The following is a 22,084-nucleotide window of genomic DNA, read 5'->3' as shown; positions in this document are numbered from 1 at the left end:
TGTAGCTTTTGATGTTTGCACCGCATCTCCTCATTCCTGCGGCCTAATTCTGATATGGTTACACCATCACAAAAATGACTTATCTGGTGCAGTCAAATCGCGCACATTTGTGACACCAGAACATAGGTGATATGTGTCTAAGAAGGGCTATAAACTATGTGCCAACTCGCCTAATGCACACCATGTTCACTTTCATTCGTTCCGTTCGTATCATATTGAGGATGTCACAAGTCTCCATTATGCATGGTGTGGTCCATGTACGATGGCTTAAGTTTGTCTGTCTGTCAACATGGCCTAGCTGTCTCTCATAGCCATTTACTGTAGACTATAATTAATCAGGTGTTTGTTTGGCCTGTGTGTGTGTGTGTGTGTGTGTGTGTGCGTGTGCGTGTGCGCGCGCGCGTAAATCACAGAGAGATGCGGAGAATGCTGAGAGAATGTTTCTTTAAGACCCATTACCTTCCAATCCGACAGAGGGGGATGCTATGGTAAGGTGGTGTAGCGTTGCTCCCCGCTCCCTTATGCCGTTTGTGGAAAGGAGAGAGACGGGGGGAACCATATATCCGGGTTTTTGAAAGAGGCAAAATCAGCGGAGATGGATCCGAAGAATATTTAACGTCAGATTTGAGCAATATGGATGTCGCGTGATGAATGTGGTAAGGATGGAACTTCCACCACTCCTCGCAACCCAATTTTTTTATGGCATGAATTGAGAAAATATGCACGCGTTATTGTAACGGTCCAAATGAGTCCGTGAAAATGTGTGCGCGTTTGTGTGTAGCCGATAACCAGTTATGTTTATTGTATTGTCGGAAGGGAGGGGGAAAGCGTTTTGGAGGGAGGGAAATAAATAAAATAAATGATTCAATGCTCGGAATGTCAGGCATTGACAGGTGCGTTAGCAACACACACCGCGATTTATTTAGGGCGCGCGCGCTCGCTCCCTTTTGCGTTTGCATACAGTTAGGTGAGGTGATACCTAGAGAGAGAGAGATAAATATAATGTTGTCTACATTTAACAGCATATGTAGCCGTTATATGCATTACCTAGTTTATTATAAGCCTATAATAAACGAAAAATCGTAGCCTATATGCTACCTTTAGGAAGCAACCAATTCCAATAATTTTCTTATCACCATTCTTGTCTCTTGTTTGTCTCTGGACTAAATTGTATCCAAAATGTGTGACATGCAATTTTCGAACCCGTTCTGTGTATTTCTGTTGTCCATACATCGAGTAGCCTATATCCTATGCCATGATGAGAGTTAACCATCGAGATATCTTAATGCAAACTGCGGATGTTTTTATGAACATAGGCATGTCTCAAAATCATGGACAAATACAGGTAGTGCGTCGAGGCTATTCGTTTATACGAATGTAGTAGTAGTTGTCTGGGGCTGTTTGTGTTTTATCAAATCGTCTTTTTTCTTCCATACATTCAGAAATGGAGGTATATCTATGCCTAGCATGTCCAAACGCGTCATTTTCAGCACTGAAACACCGTCGGGGATGCGATTAAAGGCATGTTTGATTGGTTTCCGTTTCTTTCATTCTGTCTGCCTTAGCTGCCAAAAATCAGTTATTGATTCCAATGATGCGTTTCGTGGTATGAGATGGATGGAAAGAGGCTATGTTGTATTCGCTCTTGTGGATAATGTGACACAGGACAAACAACTGCCATATCAGTCATCATTAATGCGTAAAAATGTAAAATATATAATTTTTCTGTGTGTCTAATTGCTGTGTATATAGACTAAAATGTATGTTGAACAGATCATGCCCCTCTTTCTTCCATTGTCGGCAATAGTGAAAGCCAGGAGCCACACTCCTCCCCGCCCCAATGTCTGGTGAACAGTGCTGTTTTTGCTGCCTTGCTCTTTCCTTCCTTCCTCATCTCACTCTCTCTCTCGATCATTTTATATTTCCCTTAACCCCCCATTGGTATACAGCTTATATTTTAGTAACCTAATGCGGTTCAAGATTGGGGCCTGCTCCTAATTGGCCATATAGAGAGCAACCATGAGATAAGTCACTATTCTCGACTGGGAACAACCACAACCAGCAATGTGAGAGCTGTGGGTTGTTGACAGAGATTATGAGGATGATGAGGATGATGACAATAATGATGATAAATAGTATACAGAGATAATTTAGTAACTCTTTGATGATATTAGTCCACGTGACATATTAGTCAGTGTGTCAGTCGCATAAAAGACAATGGTGCTAGATGACCAACTAGCTTTCATAAGCCGATTATGCCTAAAAGCAGTTGGCCCTATTTGTCCTTTTCTTGCTATAAAAAAATGATGGAAATATTATCACAAGCCCAACTGTCTTTGACTCTATATAATAACGTGAGCAGGTTTGTCACCTTTGTATCCTTGTGTCAGCTATTTGTATTGCCATTAACATGTTTGAATAGCCTACCGCACAAATATAATGAAAGTACTACTACATTATTATTGGGATGATGTTTTGCGGAGGAGCCTGGCTTGGGACATGTCTAGTACTGGTCCTGAAGTGCAGAGGCTAAAGGGCAAAGGGCAATATGCATGGTTGTCCAGTCTGTTTGTGCTTTGAGCTTATGGCAGTGTTCTACATTGCTTATCAATGTGTCACCCTAAATATCCATCTCTATAGTCTGTCTCTCTAGTCCCTTTTACAGGCAGTGCACTGGGCATCACTACGTTCCTCTACCTCAGAGCTGAATCAGGTGTGTCATTGCTGGGCTGGAACAAAAGCCTGCACATCCAGTAGCTCTCCGGGACCAGGGTTGGAGACTACTGAATGAAAGAGGGCCTTGGTGGTCCTCCTCAGCACTCCCGGATGAGATGGAAGAGGCTGATATAGCAGCAGCAGTAACTCAGGTGCAATAGGTGCTGGGTGGGTTACAGTTAGCCAGACATCACCCTCCTGGCAGGTCATGGAGGGAATGCTGGCTAAAGTGGATACCCAGACTGACTCATGGATCTGATGGCCTGACTTGCCCTATCTCCAACTGGACAGGTGTGAGAAATAAGCTTGAAGTTGTAGTCTGGGAGTTGTAGTCTTCCCGGACAGCCCATTGTTGTTACTGTACCAGTACTAGTTTCTCTCAAAAAGACTACAGAACCAGCATGTGCCGGTGTGCTCCCCGGTCTGGAGAGGCGAGGTTCTGGAACTGCCTTTAGATTACGTTACATAAGTCTGTGTGGTCACAAAAGCCTGAACACTCATTTATTTTATATTTAATGGACTATATTTGTTTATTTATTTATTTAAAATCTTAATTTAGATCATTTTGGGATAAAAAAAAACTGGGGATTAACATCAATACAATACCTTGCATCACATTTACATTTCATAATACAGAAAGATTGAGAATAAATTTAAGGGAATCAAAAGTCAAGAACGTCCAACGGTTCACCCCCTACCACATTTCGTTTCAATGGCTCTTCTCCCTTTCAGTTCCATTCAAATTTGTTGAAAGACTATCTCGCTGGAAACCAACATATTTTTCATTGTCATTTGGCACCGGGTTTTCCATACTTGTGTGTTTATTATACGATGAAACAGAAAAAAAACTCTTGGTGACTTCCGGTCTTGTTTTGGCTCGGTTCGTCACAGAGAATACACTAATACATATAACACGCACTTCCTTGAGCCTGAGGTGTTTGGGCCATTCCTGCATGTTGTCAATAACAGGGCCATGTTCAGTAGGAAGAAAACATTTTGAAATGGGGAGGTGCCACCTGAACTTGTCCAATAAGAACACTGTTTGTTTTGTTTTCCATTGCAAAACATTTGAAACATTTGCCCTTGTCACGTCCTGACCTTAGTTCCTTTTTTTATGTCTCTGTTTTAGTTTGGTCAGGGCGTGAGTTGGGCTGGGCATTCTATGTTGTGTTTTCTATGTTTGTATCTCTGTGTTTGGCCTGGTACGGTTCCCAATCAGAGGCAGCTGTCGATCGTTGTCTCTGATTGAGAACCATACTTAGGTAGCCTGTTTTTCCCATTTTGAGTTGTGGTGATTGTTTTCTGTTTAGTGTTTGTCACCTTACAGAACTGTTTCGTTTCTTCCATTTCAGTTTGTTATTTTGTTTTGTGCGTTCAGTCAAATAAATTATGAGGGACACTTACCACGCTGCATATTGGTCCGATATTTTCTACTCCTCCTCAGACGACGAAGAGATTCGTTACAGAATCGCCCACCAAAAAGGACCAAGCAGCGTGGTAACCTGGAGTAGAGGGTTCTGGACTCCTGGATTTGGGAGGAGATTTTGGACGGTAAGGGACCCTGGGCACAGGCTGGGGAATATTGCCGCACCAGGGAAGAGCTGGAGGCAGCTAAAGCCCGAGCGGTGGCGATATGAGAAGTTAGCACGGCAGCGCAACAGGCACGAGAGGCAGCCCCCCAAATATTTTTTTTAGGGGGGGGGGGCGCACTTGGAGTGTGGCAGAGTCAGGTTGGACACCTGAGCCGTGGCGGGCGTCGTACTGGTCTGGCACCGTGTTATGTGGCTGGCGGGCGTCGTACTGGTCTGGCACCGTGTTATGTGGCTGGCGGGCGTCGTACTGGTCTGGCACCGTGTTATGCGGTCAAGCGCACAGTGTCTCCAGTGCGCGTTCTTAACCCGGTGCGCTACATCCCAGCGCCTCGCCAGTGCCATGCGAGAGTGGGCATCCAGCCAGGGCGTATTGTGCCGGCCCAGCGTGTTTGTTCTCCGGTATGCCGCTTCGGCCCAGGGTATCCTGCTCCGGCGCTGCGTGCTGTGTCCCCGGGGCGCTGGGAGGGTACAGTGCGCCCTATGCCTGACTTCCGCCCGTGCCGGGCGAATGTGGGCTTTGAGCCTAAGGGAGAGGTGCAAGTGGTGAGCACCAGATCTCCAGTGCTCACCCACAGCCCGGTTCAACCTGTGCCTACACTCTGGAGGGTCCGGGCTAAAGTGGTCATCCAGCCTGGAGGAGTGGTGCCAAGGCTGCGCACCAGATCTCCAGTGCTCCTCCACAGCCCGGTCCATCTGGTGCCTCCTCCACGCACCAGGCCTCCCGTAGGTCTCCCCAGCCTGGTGGGTCCTGTGGCAGCCCCACACACCAGGCTGTCTCTCCGTCTCCTCCCTCCAGGTTCTCCAGTCTGTCAGGAGCTGCCAGAGCCGCCCGTCTGTCAGGAGCTGCCAGAGCCGCCCGTCAGTCAGGAGCTGCCAGAGCCGCCCTTCACTCCGGGGCTGCCAAAGCCGCCCTTCACTCCTGCGCCGCCAGAGTCGCCCTTCACACTGGCGCTGCCGGAGTCGCCCTTCACTCTGGCGCTGCCGGAGTCTCCCGCCTGTCCGGCGCTGCCAGAGCCGCCCATCAGTCAGGAGCTGCCAGAGCCGCCCTTCACTCCGGAGCTGCCAAAGCCGCCCTTCACTCCAGCGCTGCTGGAGTCCCCCGCCTGTCCGGCGCTGCCGGAGTCTCCCGTCTATTCGGGGCCTGATGCAAGGGTCCCCCGTCCGAGGTCGGCGGCGAGGGTCGCTGCTCCAAAGGCGCCACTTCAGTGGGCCAAGACTATGGTGGAGTGCGGTCCACGCCCCGCACCAGAGCCGCCCCGCGGACAGATGCCCACCCAGACCCTCCCCTATGGGTTTAGGTTTTGCGGCCGGAGTCCGCACCTTTGTGGGGGTACTGTCACGTCCTGACCTTAGTTCCTTTTTTATGTCTCTGTTTTAGTTTGGTCAGGGCGTGAGTTGGGGTGGGCATTCTATGTTGTGATTTCTATGTTTGTATTTCTGTGTTTGGCCTGGTACGGTTCCCAATCAGAGGCAGCTGTCGATCGTTGTCTCTGATTGAGAACCATACTTAGGTAGCCTGTTTTTCCCATTTTGAGTTGTGGTGATTGTTTTCTGTTTAGTGTTTGTCACCTTACAGAACTGTTTCGTTTCTTCCATTTCAGTTTGTTATTTTGTTTTGTGCGTTCAGTCAAATAAATTATGAGGAACACTTACCACGCTGCATATTGGTCTGATATTTCCTACTCCTCCTCAGACGACGAAGAGATTCGTTGCAGCCCTGCTGAACACGACCCATGCCCTGTACATTAAATTGCATATTTCGGGTTATTATCTGTCTACACTTACAAAGAGTTGCAGTACAAGGTTTCTGTTTGTGCCATTGTCTTACAGTAGTAGTAGTATTGGCCTAACTTCTATGTTGTTGTATACAGTGTGTTAACTAAGGTGGGACTAGTGTGACACTTTGTCTATCTTCATTTCTTTCAGCTATCGCTCCCGGTGCTGTGAAGACCCAACCAGTGGACCGAGTCGGAAGGTGGGCCTTCCTCTCCTGCGGCCCCTCCCCTTCCTCACCCTCAGCCAATCCTAGATTCAAACCACAGCCCAGTTTCCCATAGATACTTTCTTACTGCTTTGGTCCTTCAAGATCACATAGTTCCATCATGGTAAACAAAACTCAGATTGTTGCATAATAAGAAAAAGCTGTGAGAGAGAAAAATCCACTAGGCCTATTTGTTGGTGTTGTTTTGGAGAAAATAAGTAAGGCAATAGATAAAATTAGAGAGAGTGAAGAGGAAGCGTTGAACACGACTGGTTGAAAGCTATTTTTGCCGAAGACAAAAAGCAACGATTTCTCTTTTGAACACTGTCATTTCAGTGATGAGATTAACAGGCTCAAACAGAAGCTTGCATGCAAGTGAGGTAACAGATTGATATTCTGTCCACGAATCACACATACACGCACTTTGACCTACGGAACCCCTGCACACAGGGCTTTTGCGTAAACAAGCACTCCTAACATAGACGTTTTCTCCTGGAGCCCACCACACTCTCTCCAGTCTCATGATGATGTGTGAGGTGATGCCCACCATTTCGGAGGACGGGCGAGGAGGAGGCCCCTCCTCTCCTGGGGTTGGGGCTGGGATTGGAGGCCCTGGTGGGGCCATGGGGGGAGGGGGCTACGGTGGCCGAGGGGAATCCAGGGGCGGGGGTGACGAGGGAGGCAGCACAGGGAACCTGGAATCCCTGATGGTCAACATGCTGACCGAGAGGGAGAGGCTGTTGGAGAGCCTGAGGGAGACCCAAGACAGCCTTGGGACGGCCCAGCTACGCCTCAGAGAGCTGGGCCACGAGAAGGACTCCCTCTCAAGACAGCTGTCCATCGCCCTGCCACAGGTACAGTATAGTGTGTGTGTTTGTGTGCTGTGTGTGTGTGTGTGTGTGTGTGTGTGTGTGTGTGTGTGTGTGTGTGTGTGTGTGTGTGTGTGTGTGTGTGTGTGTGTGTGTGTGGTGCAGTTGTGTTTGGGTGTGTATGGGGTACAGTTGGGCGATATCTAGATTTTCCTACCGTCATATCATTTCTGTACCATGTATTACCAAATTTGCACACAAGGGGCGCTTTAAAAAAAAAACGAAACAAAAAAACATTAGGGATCTTGATCTAGGAGGATCTGCTGTAACCAAGAAGCTTGATCTTGACATCTAGCCACTTAGCTAGCAAGTTAGCAAACCGAATGCATAGCTGGAGGCCTGAGCTGGATATCATTTATTACATCTTCGATTGCTTATAGGTATACATAACTTATAGTTAGAAGCAGTGGCGTAGCACGCACCCACCAACCCCGTCAGTATTTTGAAATATCCCGGTATATGGTATAAACAGTATTATCACCCAGGCCTAGTACGGGGGGTTGTGTATAGTACATCGGTGTATGAGTGTGGGTACTGTCAGTATATGTTCATGTGACAATGTGGGTGTGATTGGCATGTCTAAGTGTGTGTGTGTGTGTGTTGTGTGTGTGGTGCGTGCGTGTGTAAAACCGCATGTGTGTGTGAGTGTGTTCGTACGTGCGTGTGTATGTGTCAGTTGCAGAGCCAAGCTGGCTCGAAAGAAGTCCCTGTAGTGACAGATCAGTGTGCTCCATCCACCACGTAGAGAAATAACTATAGGCTGTAGACAGGGACATCAATTCATTCTACTACTGCCTTTTTAGAATAGCCACACTAGTATTGTGCTTACACATGGAGAGGATTTGTGCTTGTGTTCCCTTTTTGTCTTTTTGCTCCCTTGGTTGTTTCAGCATTTTCTTTTAGCAATTTTTCATCTCAGAGTGAGGGATTTTTTTGTTTTTTGTTTTTAGCACGGTCATAACCATACAGTTATTGGCAATAGCTTAATAGGGAATTAGACAGTAGTACTATATTCATATTTTTCATTAGATTGACCTTCATGGCCACCGTAGGTGGAGGGCTAATCTTCTTCGGTGGGTATATTCTCCCTCAAAAAGATCATGTTTAAATCAGGTTTGATGAAACATATCTTTGTTAGCCCATCCTCTACCTGGGCACACACACAGCTTATTATGAAAACTAGATTGTGGAACAGCACCCCAACACCGTTCTGTGATTTGAGATTGGAGCTAATACGTTTCATATATAAGTACACAGCACACATTCCGTACAATAAACAAACAAACGTATGTGAACTATACAGTATACATAGCACACGACAACCTATTTGGACCATGTGATAAAGGGTAAGTTTGTATGTTACTCTTTCAATCTGAGTGCTAATGAATGGAGCCCATGGTCTATCCAATGACCATACAGTCAGAGAGCGAGAATAAGAGAGAGATGGAATAAAAAAAGAAATGAGAAGAGATGCCAAGTGAAATTCAGAGCTTTAACCCAAACAAGGACCAATCCCAGAAGGCCGAGCGCCAACGTTCCTACTGTGTCACCATCTGTATACTCCCCCTTCTCTTATCTCCGATTTGCATTTCGAATGCAACTGTTACTGTGGCTTTGCGTTGCAGCGTAACACGTCGCCGTTGCAGTCCTCTAGTCTGAAGGTAGTCAAGTGGTTCTTGTGCCTCAACAACAAAGGTTCTAAACCTTGTGCCTACAAAATGAAGCTAAAGTTGTTGGTGTTTTTTCCCCCCTCCAAGTAATAGAGATCATGTTTTTTTCCCCGGGAAGGCTTGTGATCATAAGGAATAATTAAACGATGGTTGCATGTTATATTACCTTGTGATGGCAATACTGTTGTTGACAGTGTGTTTCCAGTTTTGCACTGTAAGTGACATGTCAATGCTGTGTGTGTCTCTCGCCTCTCCATTGCATTTCAGTGCAGTGTCATTGTGTAACACAGTGATATAATCCTTGAAGGCCAGTTCACAGAGGAGGTTACGAGCCTGAGACTGATAGTGCGTGTGTGTGTGTGTGTGTGTGTGTGTGTGTGTGTGTGTGTGTGTGTGTGTGTGTGTGTGTGTGTGTGTGTGTGTGTGTGTGTGTGTGTGTGTGTGTGTGTGTGTGTGTGTGTGTGTGTGCGTGCGTGCGTGCGTGCGTGTGTGAGTGTTAACAGAGTTGGTTGCACACCTTGCAGGTCAAAGTATATTTCCTGTCATTTTGCATCTACTTTGATTGTGTGCATGTGAGCATGTTACAGGTCGCCCATATTGTTCATGAATGTTATGTTGCTTGGGGGCTGTGCAGGAGTTTGCTGTGCTGACTAAGGAGCTGAATGTTTGCCGGGAGCAGCTACTGGAGAGGGAAGAGGAGATTGCTGAGCTCAAGGCGGAGAGAAACAACACACGTGTAAGATGTTTATCGGCCATTTTACTGACTAGCGCTCTCACAGCAGTTGTGTTTGTTCTTTCTCACACATCATAGTTGTGGCATCGACTTCGAAATACTCGTTCTTCTCCTCCCTAGTACTCACTTTCACATTTTCTCCTTCCCTCCTTTTTTCTCCACATGTTTCTCCCCCTTCTCTTTCTGCTACATGCTCTTCCAACCCTCTCTGCTCCCTCTAAACAATCTTACTCGGTCTTTCTGCCACCTTTCCTTGTCTCTCTCCCTCTCCTCCCCTGCCTCTCTTACCTTCTCTCTCCTCCCTTTTCTTTCTTTTTCCTCTCCTTTCTCTTTCTCCCCTTTTACTTTGCCTCTCTCTCCATCTCCATCCTTGCATCTCTTACTCCTCTGCCTCTCTCTGCCTCTCTCTCTCTTCTTCTACCTCAATCACTTTATCTCTCTCTCCTCCCGCAGTTGCTACTAGAGCACCTGGAGTGTCTTGTGTCTCGTCACGAGCGCAGTCTGAGGATGACGGTGGTGAAGAGGCAGGCCCAGTCCCCGGCGGGGGTCTCCAGTGAAGTGGAGGTCCTCAAGGCCCTCAAGTCCCTGTTTGAGCACCACAAGGCTTTGGATGAGAAGGTGGGCGACCAGGCTGCCATTGTGGGGTCTCCGTCCCAACTCATAAGCAGCTACTGTAGCTTTCTCTCAACAGTCGTTTTTGTTTGTTTGTTGCTTTGATGGAAAAGATCCATACACACACATTTCTCAGCATTTCTCAGTCATTTCTTATTTTTCGGCCCATCAGGTTCGAGAGCGACTCCGTGTGGCCCTTGAGAGAGTGACCCTTTTGGAGGATCAACTACAAGCGTCCGCTCAAGAGGTAAAAGCCATACGGGATACCCATGTTTTATTGGAGCACGTTAATGCTCCATTTCGCGATAATAAGAAAATGCATTCAATATATTTTGTTCACCATTTACCTCTCTTGCAGGTGATCTCTTTAAGAGACCAAATTAAAAGACGACAACAAGGGTTGGACGGCGGGAAAGACGTAAGGGTGGGGTTCATGCACATCGTTTCCAGTGTTTGTGTTTGTTTGTGTCCTAAAGTTAACAGCAGCACATTAGCAGATAACTGGCGTTATGATGCCGTTTTCTTCTTTAGTCTGTCTCTTTGATGGTCAACCGTCTGATGATGGGTCTAATTCATCTTGTTCCCCATCGCTCTCCTTTCTCGATGCCATCTCCCCGGCGACAACAGCGCCTACCCAATGGACCCTCCTCTGGATTGGACGACGGTGAGATCGACAGACAGAGAGAAACGGAGATAGAGCGGCAGAGAGCCGAGCTCTCCCAGCTGAAAGAAAGATTGGCCCTTATGTGTCGACAGGTTGGTTTGAGAGAGAGAGAGAGAGACAGAGAGAGAGAGAGAGAGAGAGAGAGAGAGCGAGAGAGAGCGAGAGAGCGAGAGAGAGAGAGAGTATGTAGCCTGCCCTACATGTAACGGTATATGTATGCATTGCCTAGTTTATAATGAACCATAATCTAGCCTATACCGTTATGAACCATTCCCAAGAATAGTGTGTGTGTGATAGAGAGTGAGAGAGAGAACAAGGGTGAAAAAGAGAGAAGAGAGAGAAGAGCGATAAAGAAAAATAGATTCGGGTTGGGGGTTGTATGAAGATTGTTAAAACCAGTTCCCCTCTTCCCTCTTGTGGACAGTCATAGCATTGCATCTGTTCTGCAAAAACCACACAGTGCATGACAGTCTTTTTCTATGTAGCTAACATAAACCTGCCTCTGCCCAAACCAGTGCTTCATGTCTTCACTCATGAAGGCCCTCTGTTCTGTTATGGTCCCTTATTGTCCCTTAACCATCTTATTGCTCTTCCTCGTGTCACGTCAGGTTGGGGAAATAGAGGAACAGCTTGCAGCCGCCAGGAGGGAAGTGACGAAGTCGGAGGAGGCCAATCAGAAGCTCCAGAGGGATGTGAAGGAGGTATGTCAGGCCAATCTGTTCTTGGCCAAGGCCTTAGATCAGGGGTGGGCAAACCTTTTGGCTAGAGGGCCACATCGGGATTATGAAATTCTACTAGGGGAGGGGGGGGGGGGGGGGGGTTTCTTTGTCAAAATTGATTTGCAGGCCAGAAATAAGGAAGTTATTTACAAAGTAAATATGCCCATTATCATTTCTACATACTCTCTACTTAGTTTTAGATGTTCAAATGTAGCCTGGAGCATTTATTTCACACAAAATAATAATTTCCCCCCCAAAAAACAAAATAACGATAATTGGCTGGCGGGCCAGATGCGATCCACGGGCAGTAGTTTGCCCACACCTGACTTAGATTCTATCAGCTCCCGGGCCTCTCTGTTCCAGCGACTGTTCCATCCCACTATGTTCATCCAAAGCAAATATCTCAAAGCACAGAGCATTGGAATGCCTAGTATGAATTTGGGGAAAAGAGGCATTTATGAGTCATATTCGTCATGGCTATTCATTTCAAAGTCCAAACAAATGGCTGTACCAATCCCAGATTGCTCATTTAATAGTAAATGGTTTATAATACATAATAAAGGCCTATTTAGCTACTTATATTACACATGCGTGCCTATATTGTGATACCTATACTAAAGTTGTACCTCTTGGATAGAAAACCAAAGAAGAACTGTAAGTGACAAGATAGACAAGAGGACCTGTGCACGTATACAATGACGGAACACATGTGATAATGAATAGTCAATCAGTAGTCAATTCTGAATGTGCACATTCCCCTGTTAGATGTTTGTGCCATGTATAATTGATGTGTTTCCTTGGATGTTTTAAACATGCTTCGCTATGTCTCTGCATCATTCAGGCTCTGTGCCAAAGGGAGGATATGGAGGAGAGGATCACTACATTAGAGCGCAGGTAACCCTCTTTTTAACACGATTTCTAACACCCGGGACTATGGTGCCAAACCACCAGGTGTTTTCCTCGTTATCGGAAAAGTTGTCACCAAGGTGTCACCAACACCTGTACCTCGCAGCTTACCTCTTTATCTCGCTGTTTTATCTCACTTGTTTGGGTATTTTCAATTGTCACAGCGCACTGCAAGAGTTGGCTTGTGTCTCTACATGCTCTAAAGAGTGGAAGTTCATAACTAATGGTCAGGGAGGTAGTGGAGCATAAATGCACTTAAACATCATTTAGGCGCCTTTATATTGGTGAAAAGCGTTTACGTTCCTTTCGTGCCAAAAAGCTTTTGCGTTTACAATGCTGCATTACCGACGTTCATCATTGGTAATATCCTCTCTCCCCCTGCTAACAATGTGTCCATGTCGTTTGCAGGTACCTCAGTGCTCAGAGGGAAGCAACCTCTCTACATGACGTCAAAGACAAGCTGGAGAATGAGCTGGCCAGCAAGGAGTCACTGCACAGACAGGTAATTGGTTAACGAACGACTACGAGCGTGGCTTACATATATGTACAGTTACCCTGTGCAAACGGATAGGTTATATCCAGAGTAACGTCTTTTAATACTTAGAGCCTGATTCTTACGGCCAATTTCCTGGATCTAGATTTCTCTTTGACAGGTAAATCATTCTGAATGCAGAATCTCCATTGAAAGCGTGTGTTAGTCCAGGGCAAGGCTTAATCTGGGTGCAGAAAAACAGCCCTCGGACTCAGACTTGGATTTTAGTACAGCGTATCAGAATATCTCAGACTTCATCCGCTCTCTTCCCTCCTCTCTTCCTGTGTGTTGCCAGAGTGAGGAGAAGAACAGGCAGCTCCAGGAGCGTCTGGATGACGCCAAGCAGAAGCTCCAGCAGACCCTGCAGAGAGCCGAGACACTGCCCGAGATCGAGGCCCAGCTCGCCCAGAGAGTGGCTGCCCTCAACAAGGTACTGTCGTGTACGGGATGTCTGCGTTCGCGGTCTTGATCCTGTTTTCAAGTGTGGATCGGAACTGTCTGTCCGTGGAACTGTTTGTTTTGTCCATCCGTCTCTTTTCCACATTCTACCTGAATGTGTCCGTCTCTGTTTCAGTTTTTGTCGGTCTCCCGTGTTTCCTGTCTGTCCGTCTGTCCGTCTCCCGTGTTTCCTGTCTGTCCGTCTGTCCGTCTGTATGACCTGAGTTGTCCTCTTATTGGCAGCCAATCTATCATTCAATGTGTTAGTCTGAGTTGTTTATGTTTGATCTCATGTACAGTCACTTCCTCTGGCTTCTCTTTTATAGGCAGAGGAGCGCCATGGGAACTTTGAGGAGCGACTACGACAGATGGAGGCACAACTTGAAGAGAAAAATCAGGCATTGCAGAGGGTAATAATGCTCTGTTTGTTTGTCCACTTGCCTTTTACTAAGTCTCATGCGGGATTCTGACAAGTTGCGGCACATTATGGCGGCTATAAGTGGTGAAGTGTTACATTGTGTTCCGTACCCTCCGTTTTGGCCAATCAGTTAAAACCCAATCCTGTCTTTGTGAACTGTTTGAACTCTTATTGCTACCCGAAACCAAAGTTGGTTATTATTTTTCTCCTTCACATCTGTTTTCTACCTTGACCCCCCCGACTGTGTCCTTTTGTCTACGTTTCAGGCAAGGCAGAGAGAGAAAATGAACGACGAACACAACAAACGCCTCTCGGACACAGTGGACAAGCTACTGTCCGAGTCCAACGAGAGACTGCAGCTTCACCTCAAAGAGAGAATGGCTGCCCTCGAGGAGAAGGTGCTCTAAAGCTTTGTTAACCATATGCTAAGTTAAGCTAAAATTACCATTAATGCTCACGAAGTTTTTTTTTTAAAATAAATCAACGTAATCAACAGCAAACATGAGTCAACTTGGCACGATCACTCCTCCCCTCATTTAGAATTCCCTGTCAGAGGAGCTCGCAAACATGAAGAAAATCCAAGATGATCTGCTAGCGAACAAGGTACATGTCTTCCCCTTATTGTATCCAGTCGGGTCAGGTTTCATTATTATGTTGTTGCTGTACTTTACATCTGTGTATACATGTGATGAGCACATCAGCTGTACTTTACATCTGTGTGTACATGTGATGAGCACATCAGCTGTACTTTACATCTGTGTATACATGTGATGAGCACATCAGCTGTACTTTACATCTGTGTATACATGTGATGAGCACATCAGCTGTACTTTACATCTGTGTATACATGTGATGAGCACATCAGCTGTACTTTACATCTGTGTATACATGTGATGAGCACATCAGCTGTACTTTACATCTGTGTATACATGTGATGAGCACATCAGCTGTACTTTACATCATACATGTGATGAGCACATCAGCTCTACTTTACATCTGTGTATACATGTGATGAGCACATCAGCTGTACTTTACATCTGTGTATACATGTGATGAGCACATCAGCTGTACTTTACATCTGTGTATACATGTGATGAGCACATCAGCTGTACTTTACATCTGTGTATACATGTGATGAGCACATCAGCTGTACTTTACATCTGTGTATACATGTGATGAGCACATCAGCTGTACTTTCTACCGATTTAAAACTGCCAGGAAGACTTTGGACTGCCTTTTTACGGCTATACACGGACTTTTGCAAACCCTTTTTGGAATAATAGGGTAGGTAGTTTATGCTCACTCTAAAAAGAAAAAGGTTCCTGGAGTATCCTTTTGGGAGTAGTTCAAATTGAAACTGTGGGGGGGAGGGGGAACCCCTATAAGTTCTTACTTTTAATGGATACTCAATGAACCTTTTGAGGAATCTTTTTGGGGTGAATATTTGAACTACCCCCCCTCCCCTGTTATTATTATAAATAAATAATAATAATAAATAATAACAATACGCACAACAATAACACAGTGTTTTAGTTCTCAGCGTTTATTTTGATTTTAGTGGCAAAGCGGAATTCAAATATGAAATATGAGGTAAACTCCCAGCAGAGCCCCAAGTCCAATCGGTATTTCATCTGGCGTGTGGATGCTAATGTGTTGATGTTCTCCGTATCCATAGCCAGAATGAATTTGCAGTGCATGTTGATCGAACAGGTTTCATGTTGTATTCATCGGAGGTTGAGGGAGGGTGAAGTCTGTGAATCCAAAAATGTTGTAATTATACAGATTAACCAAAACATCCACTCGACAGCGTTCGTACCTTGGTGTTTGTGGTGAATGTGAACGATGAAAACTGTTCTGATAATGGTTTTCATACCCACACCGTGTCCATAATGTAAAGGCCGATGGGATATTCATTGAAGAGGCAAGGGAGGAGGATGGTAAAGGGGATCTGCATGACGTACCAATACCAATTGACATACCTTTGTATGCCGCCTCTTCTACCTGCAGACACAGACACAAAAGTGAGCGGTTAGCCACCCAACACAGCTAGCCTTCAACACAGATAGCCTTCAACACAGATAGCCTACATATTCATACCTTTTTGCTTGATTGATATCCACTGGATTGTGTCCATTTTAGAAAGGTTTGCACAAATATGAAAAGATAAATAGTATCATAAAACAGTATGAATTTAGATCATACAACGGACAAAACGTACCTTAAATTGAGGCGATCTTTAAAAATGTTTAAGTGCCTGCACCTGCTGTCTTTCAAATCCAAATGTTTCAGTTGGGCAGTTAGTTAACTGCAAGAACCCCCACCAACTAAGGAGGTTCCTCGATGAACCCCGCCTCCTATGGGGTTCATGGAAGAACCTTTTGGGGGCAATCGTCAGTGCCAAGAACCCTAAGGATCTTCGAAGAACCCTTGTTGAGCCACCTCGTTTTTTTGAGTACTCCCTAGTCTCGATATGCAACTTCCTCTTTATCATCGCAAGGGTTTATGTGTTTCGCTGCAAGAACCGGAGACCGGTCACACTGCTCTGCACCGACAACAGTGTTTTGAGACCGAGACTTTTGTGATCAATTAGTTCTGTCTGTTCTTTAGTTATTCTTGCCTGCTTCTGTATCCGTGCTTTTGTTGTGTTCTTTTAACAGGGCAATAGATCCATGTCAAAAAAAGTTGAAACTTTTCTTTACTGTAATATTATGTAATCCTGTACTGTACTCTGCTCCTGTCTCTCTCTCCTAGGACCAGCTCATAGCTGAGCTGGAGAGGATTCAGCTGGAGCTGGATCAACTGAGGGGCAGGCCTGGCTCTTCCTATTCCAGGTTAGCCACAATGGAGCTTCAAGGGTATTTATAAATACATTTATTTTTGTTTTTTTATAAACGCATCAAATTAACACATTTGTTCTCTCTTTCGAGGGAAAACTAACACTTTTACCCTTCGTAAAATAGACTTTCTAAATGTTTTTTCAAAAATATTTAGCAAAGAGACGAACAGGACAAAGAGTTGATTTTAAGTTTACGTTGTTATTCTCACTTTCTGTCAGTTGATGTAGAATTAGATTTTTGTCTAATGTAGTGAATGTAACGAATAAACCATTGTTGTGATTAAGGATCAAATGTCACAATAACTCAATTTGTTTGAATATTTGAAATATTTTTTCGTTCAAAAAGTTAATTTTATTCAGGAAATGGCGGCAATACATTTTTAAAAAAAAGTGCTATAACGAATAAAGCAATTTTATTTTCTCATCTCATAAAATCTCACAAACTCTGTAGGACGAGCAACGTGAGCTCACTTCCCTCCACCCTTTTTCGAAGATCTCTTCCAGGGAGTGCCTCAGAGCTCCGTTACCCCCAGGGTGGTGGCTCCCTCCCAGCCGGCTACGGCAGCTCCTCCAGTGGCGTGGTGGTCCGGAGGGCACACCGCGGCCGATGGGCTCCCCCCAGGGATGACAGCAACAAGGTGAGGATCTCATCGACTACCTACAGGACTGTAGCTCCCTGGTGGCCTGGTTCCATACTGTAAGGGGCTATAGCCAACCTGCGAAAAGAAAACAAAAGAAATGGTGCACACTAATGGCTCCAATGCAAAAAAATATATATAAATACCAACATTTCGACAGCTATGCTGTCTTCATCAGGGTTTCAACTCCTAACTCCTGTCCCACAACGTACAGTATAGAACCAGGCTAGCTCCCTGGTTGGTGCCTAATGTGTTTTCATTATTTGTGATTGACTGAGTGACCTGTCACTCCTACACATGGGGGCCATTTTCTTTGTGTTGTGACTTTATACGTGAGGATAAAAGTAGCTAACAGCATTCCAAGTCATGTTGGACTGCCTGTAGGAAAAACATGACGAGGCAACCTTTCATTTAATCATCTCTACTTTTTCCCCTTTCGCTTAATTCTTTCATACTTCCTTTCTTTCTGTCTCCCTCCTCTCTCTTGTTTCTCTCTCTCTCCTCCCCGGTCTCTCGACAGTATGGAGAGTGGGACAGTGGCAACATGCTGGGTCCCGGGTTCGAGGGGGGAGTCGAGGGGGGCTGCTCAGATGACGAGGACGACAGGGAGACCCTGTTTGGCTCGGAGCTGCTTTCGCCCAGCGGACAGACGGACGTGCAGACCCTTGCCATCATGCTGCAGGAGCAACTGGAGGCCATCAACAAGGAGATCAAGTAAGTATTCAGCTACACCGCGAACAGGAATAATGGGTTTTTGAGGTCTTAACACACCTACAAATGCCTCAGAAATACCAAAGAAGATTTGTGAGGCGGCAAAGAAAAGTAGTGTACGCCACTCCAGGTTCAAACCAGAGCCTGGGGAGCTCTGCCTAACCAGTCAATCACACTACTCTCTCACTTGAGTATCTTAACGAGTTCTTTTCTGATGATCTCATTTTGTAGCTTTGGCAAGGATGTGTGTGTTTCCCATCCCAGTTCACTCCTCGCCCTGCAGGTTTTTACAGACGTCTCCCCACCCTATTCCTGCAACCCTTCTAGTTTAGTGTACCCTGCACGCACAACCCATATGGAATTCTGGGTCGCTGGTAGCGTCTGGAACTGCCGATCTACGGCCAATAAGGCTGAGTTCATCTCGGCCCACGTTGCCCTTCAGTCCCGACACTTTTTGTCCCCGACTGTGACATGGGTTTCCCCAGAGAACACTGCGACTCCAGCTGCTCTCTCGTCGCCAACGTGTTCTCTCATAGTTCGAGGGCATCTGGTCGTCAGGGTGGTGGCACAGGGCTACTCATTTCTCCTAAGTGGAGATTTTCTCTTCCGCTCTCTCATCTGTCCATCTCCTCATTTGAATTCCATGCTGTCACTGTCACTTGTCCACTCAAGCTTAACATTGTTGTCATCTATCGCCCACCAGGTGCCCTTGGAGAGTTCCTCAATGAGATTGACACCTTGATAAGCTCCTATCCCGATGATGGCTCACCACTCATTGTAATGGGTGACATTAACCTCCCGACGCCTCACTTCAGTTTATTTCTTTCCACTCCTGTCCTCTTTTGACCTCACCCTTTCCGGCCACCTCTCACTCACAAGGCAGGCAATACGCTTGACCTCATCTTCACTAGAGGCTGTTCTCTTACTGATCTCGCTGCAACCCCCCCCATATCTCTGATCACGACTTTATTTCCTCCAACCCTACCCACTCAGCCCTCACCCAGATGGTCATCACTGCGTGCTTACAGAACAGGGCTTCGGGCAGCTGAGTGGAAATGGAGTCAAATTAAACTTCCGAAGGACCTATCATCCTCCCAACTCCCTCCTCTCTACCTTCTCTTCCACTGTATCTGCTGCTAAAGCCACTTTCTAACACTCTACATTTCAAGCATCTGCACCCAACCCTGGGAAACTCTTCTCCACTTTCTCCTCCCTCCTCAATCTTCCACCTCCTTGCCCTCCACTTTCTCCTCCCTCCTCAATCTTCCACCTCCTTGCCCTCCACTTTCTCCTCCCTCCTCAATCTTCCACTTCCTTGCCCTCCACTTTCTCCTCCCTCCTCAATCTTCCACCTCCTTGCCCTCTACTTTCTCCTCCCTCCTCAATCTTCCACCTCCTTGCCCTCCACTTTCTCCTCCCTCCTTCATCTTCCACCTCCTTGCCCACCCTCCTGCCTCTCTGCGAACGACTTTGAAAAAAAGGCTGACGACATCCGTTCCCCCACACACAGAACTGCGAATAATGATGTCCGGGCTAAGGTCTAGGTCCTCTCCTCTTTACACAATGTCACTCGGCTCTGTCATATCCTCACATGGTCTCACCTATCATTGCTATGAGGATGATACTCAATTACTTTCCGCCTTCCCCCTTCTGACAACCAGGTGGCGACACGCATCTATGTGTGCCTGGCAGACACCTCAGCTTAGATGTCGGCCCACCACCTTAAGCTCAACCCTGACAAAACAGAGCTGCTCTTCCTCCCAGGAAAGGCAAACCCGCTCCAAGACCTGTCCCTCACAGTTGACACCTCCACAGGTTTCCCCTCCAAGAGTGCAAAGGAACTTGGCGTGACCCTGGACAACACCCTTGTCATACCCTGCAAACATCAAAGCAGTGACTCGCTTCTCCTCACACTCCACTGGCTTCCAGTCGAAGCTCGCATCATCTTCAAGACCCTGGTGCTTGCCTACGGAGCAGCAGGGGGAACTGCACCTCCTTACCTTCAGGCTCTGCTCAAACCCTATATCCCAATTCGAGCACTCCGTTCCACCACTTCTGTTCTCTTGGCCCTCCCACCCCTTGGGTAGGGCAGCTCTCTCTCAGCCCAGTCAAAGCCCCTCCTCTGTCGTGGCATACTTTAAAAAAAAACAAAAATCACTTCTCTTTTCCCAATAGCATTGACTTTGCTGATAAATACTTTGTTCGGGGAAAATGTACTTGACACGATTGTGATGTGTTGTTGTCTCACCTAGCTATCTTAAGATGAATGCACTAATTGTAAGTCGCTCTGGATAAGAGCATCTGCTAAATGACTAAAATGTAAATGTAAATATAGACATAGCTACAAAAACAATAAAAGTTCCTAGAATAGGTGGATGCTCACACTGCCCACCCAGTGAAGAAGATGAGACTGGAATAACATTCTGATATTTATTATGGACAACTTTTTAAATTTTATTTTATTGTTCATCTCATTATTTTTCCTTTGCCAATGAAGATAAAATACACAATAGTGTTCAATCCTTGTTGACAATGCCATTGTAAGGTAGGCCCGTAGTGCAGATTAGCATTAGTGCACTCGAGGAACGGGCTGTGGCGAAAGTTCAGAGTTCTAGGAGAGTCGCGTCAAGGCCACCCACAACGTCCTCATAAGAACTGCAAGACAGAACTGGTGACAGTTTGACGTCTGAATCACTGAATAACTCTGTCTGTCAGTCTATGTTAAATCATCAGGAACAATAGCGAAGTGAAGGACTAAACCAAATCAAAATAGGGGTTGGCCACAACGACGGGACATAATTACAATCTAGAACCCAAACTAGAACCCAAACTCAATCTAGAACCCAAACTCGCTCCACTAGTCAAGAACACACAAGCACACACACACACCAGTAATTCTACCACCATCTACTAGTAAGCTACCACAGCAATTCCTGGCCTCGTCTTCCTCAATTATGTTCGCCTCCACACTTCAACACACATAATGTTTGGACAATCTGACCAGATTCCCAGTAGTCGATGGACCCTGTCGAACTCCCAGTGAGCGTGGTACACGTGCCCACCATCTGCTTCTTTCCATCTGCTTCTTTCCGTCTGCCTCTCGTCCGTGCTTGCTTCGTCACTGGTTCTGTTAGACTGGTAGCTAACTGGCTGTGGCTGTTGCGGTAGCGTTTGATGCTGTAACGAGTGCGGGAGGAGGGAGAGAGAAAGGTGTATCCTTCCCTCGTTACAAGGGGATCCAAGCAGGTGCGCCCGTTCAGATAATCAGAGGCAACCTAATATGAGTTAGGTTCACACAACAAAGGGGCCGGTTAAAAGCATGAGATTAACACATTGTATACAAATCACAATAAAACCCTTTTGCCACATATGAAATATCTTCTGTTCCCATTCAATGGGTGATCCTGAGGTCAATTCCACATACAAAAACACATATCTAAAATTGACCTCTGCCTTTGCTTTGTCCAAACCAGGAGTGAATACCGCAGATACAGAAAGAAAGACTCACACCTCCTATGCTTTACTCAATCCAGAGGTTTATTCCACAAGCATATTATTAAGGTGTCCACATCACCAACAAACTATCATGGTCCAAACACACGAAGACAGTTGTGAAGAGGGCACAACAAAACTTTACAAATGACCTCGACTAACCTTTTCCCCCGCACATTGACTCGGTACCGTTACCCCCTGTATATAGCCTCGTTATTGATATGTAATTTTTATTGTGTTACTTTTTGGTTAGATTATTATTTTTTTTAAATCACTTGCCTCTACATATTGAACTGCAATGTTGGTTAAGGGCTTGTAAGTAAGCATTTCACAGTAAGGTTGTATTCGGCGCATGTGACAAATATAATTTGATTTGATTTGATTTTGATACCACAAACATTTATTCCTCATCTCATTGCGGCTATCCTCAGTTTAGGAGTAAAATGATAAACGTGAGTTATGTTGACTTTTTTTGTACCCTCTCCTCTCCTTAACTCCTCTCGCTCTGTTTTCTCCCTCTCTCTTCTCCTTTCCTTACTTTTCCACTGACCTCCACTT

At 45.9% G+C, this 22,084-nt stretch overlaps 1 protein-coding gene across 6 annotated transcripts in view; it reads left to right on the top strand.

The window, feature by feature from the left end:
• The first annotated feature begins 431 nt into the window (after nt 1-431).
• Nucleotides 432-22,084, top strand: part of LOC112223260 (liprin-alpha-3-like) — a 43,652-nt gene continuing 21,999 nt past the window's right edge. For 3 of the 6 annotated variants that reach the window (XM_042305309.1, XM_042305311.1, XM_042305308.1), the window contains exons 1-17: nt 437-656; nt 6,234-7,142; nt 9,462-9,563; nt 10,014-10,178; nt 10,345-10,419; nt 10,531-10,596; nt 10,800-10,928; nt 11,445-11,537; nt 12,397-12,449; nt 12,870-12,963; nt 13,289-13,423; nt 13,758-13,841; nt 14,116-14,247; nt 14,390-14,452; nt 16,601-16,704; nt 17,137-17,323; nt 17,844-18,037. In XM_042305309.1, the coding sequence (XP_042161243.1) occupies nt 6,810-7,142; nt 9,462-9,563; nt 10,014-10,178; nt 10,345-10,419; nt 10,531-10,596; nt 10,800-10,928; nt 11,445-11,537; nt 12,397-12,449; nt 12,870-12,963; nt 13,289-13,423; nt 13,758-13,841; nt 14,116-14,247; nt 14,390-14,452; nt 16,601-16,704; nt 17,137-17,323; nt 17,844-18,037 (2,009 nt within the window). In that variant the 5' untranslated portion in view covers nt 437-656; nt 6,234-6,809. Of the gene's footprint in view, nt 657-6,233; nt 7,143-9,461; nt 9,564-10,013; nt 10,179-10,344; nt 10,420-10,530; nt 10,597-10,799; nt 10,929-11,444; nt 11,538-12,396; nt 12,450-12,869; nt 12,964-13,288; nt 13,424-13,757; nt 13,842-14,115; nt 14,248-14,389; nt 14,453-16,600; nt 16,705-17,136; nt 17,324-17,843; nt 18,038-22,084 lie in introns of all 6 variants that reach the window. The other 3 variants (XM_042305314.1, XM_042305310.1, XM_042305313.1) reach the window with 3 other exon arrangements.

This window comes from Oncorhynchus tshawytscha, linkage group LG24 (assembly GCF_018296145.1).
Source record: "Oncorhynchus tshawytscha isolate Ot180627B linkage group LG24, Otsh_v2.0, whole genome shotgun sequence".
NCBI lineage: Eukaryota > Metazoa > Chordata > Actinopteri > Salmoniformes > Salmonidae > Oncorhynchus > Oncorhynchus tshawytscha.
Note: the sequence above shows the minus strand (reverse complement) of the source record. Positions and strands in the feature narration are given on the sequence as shown.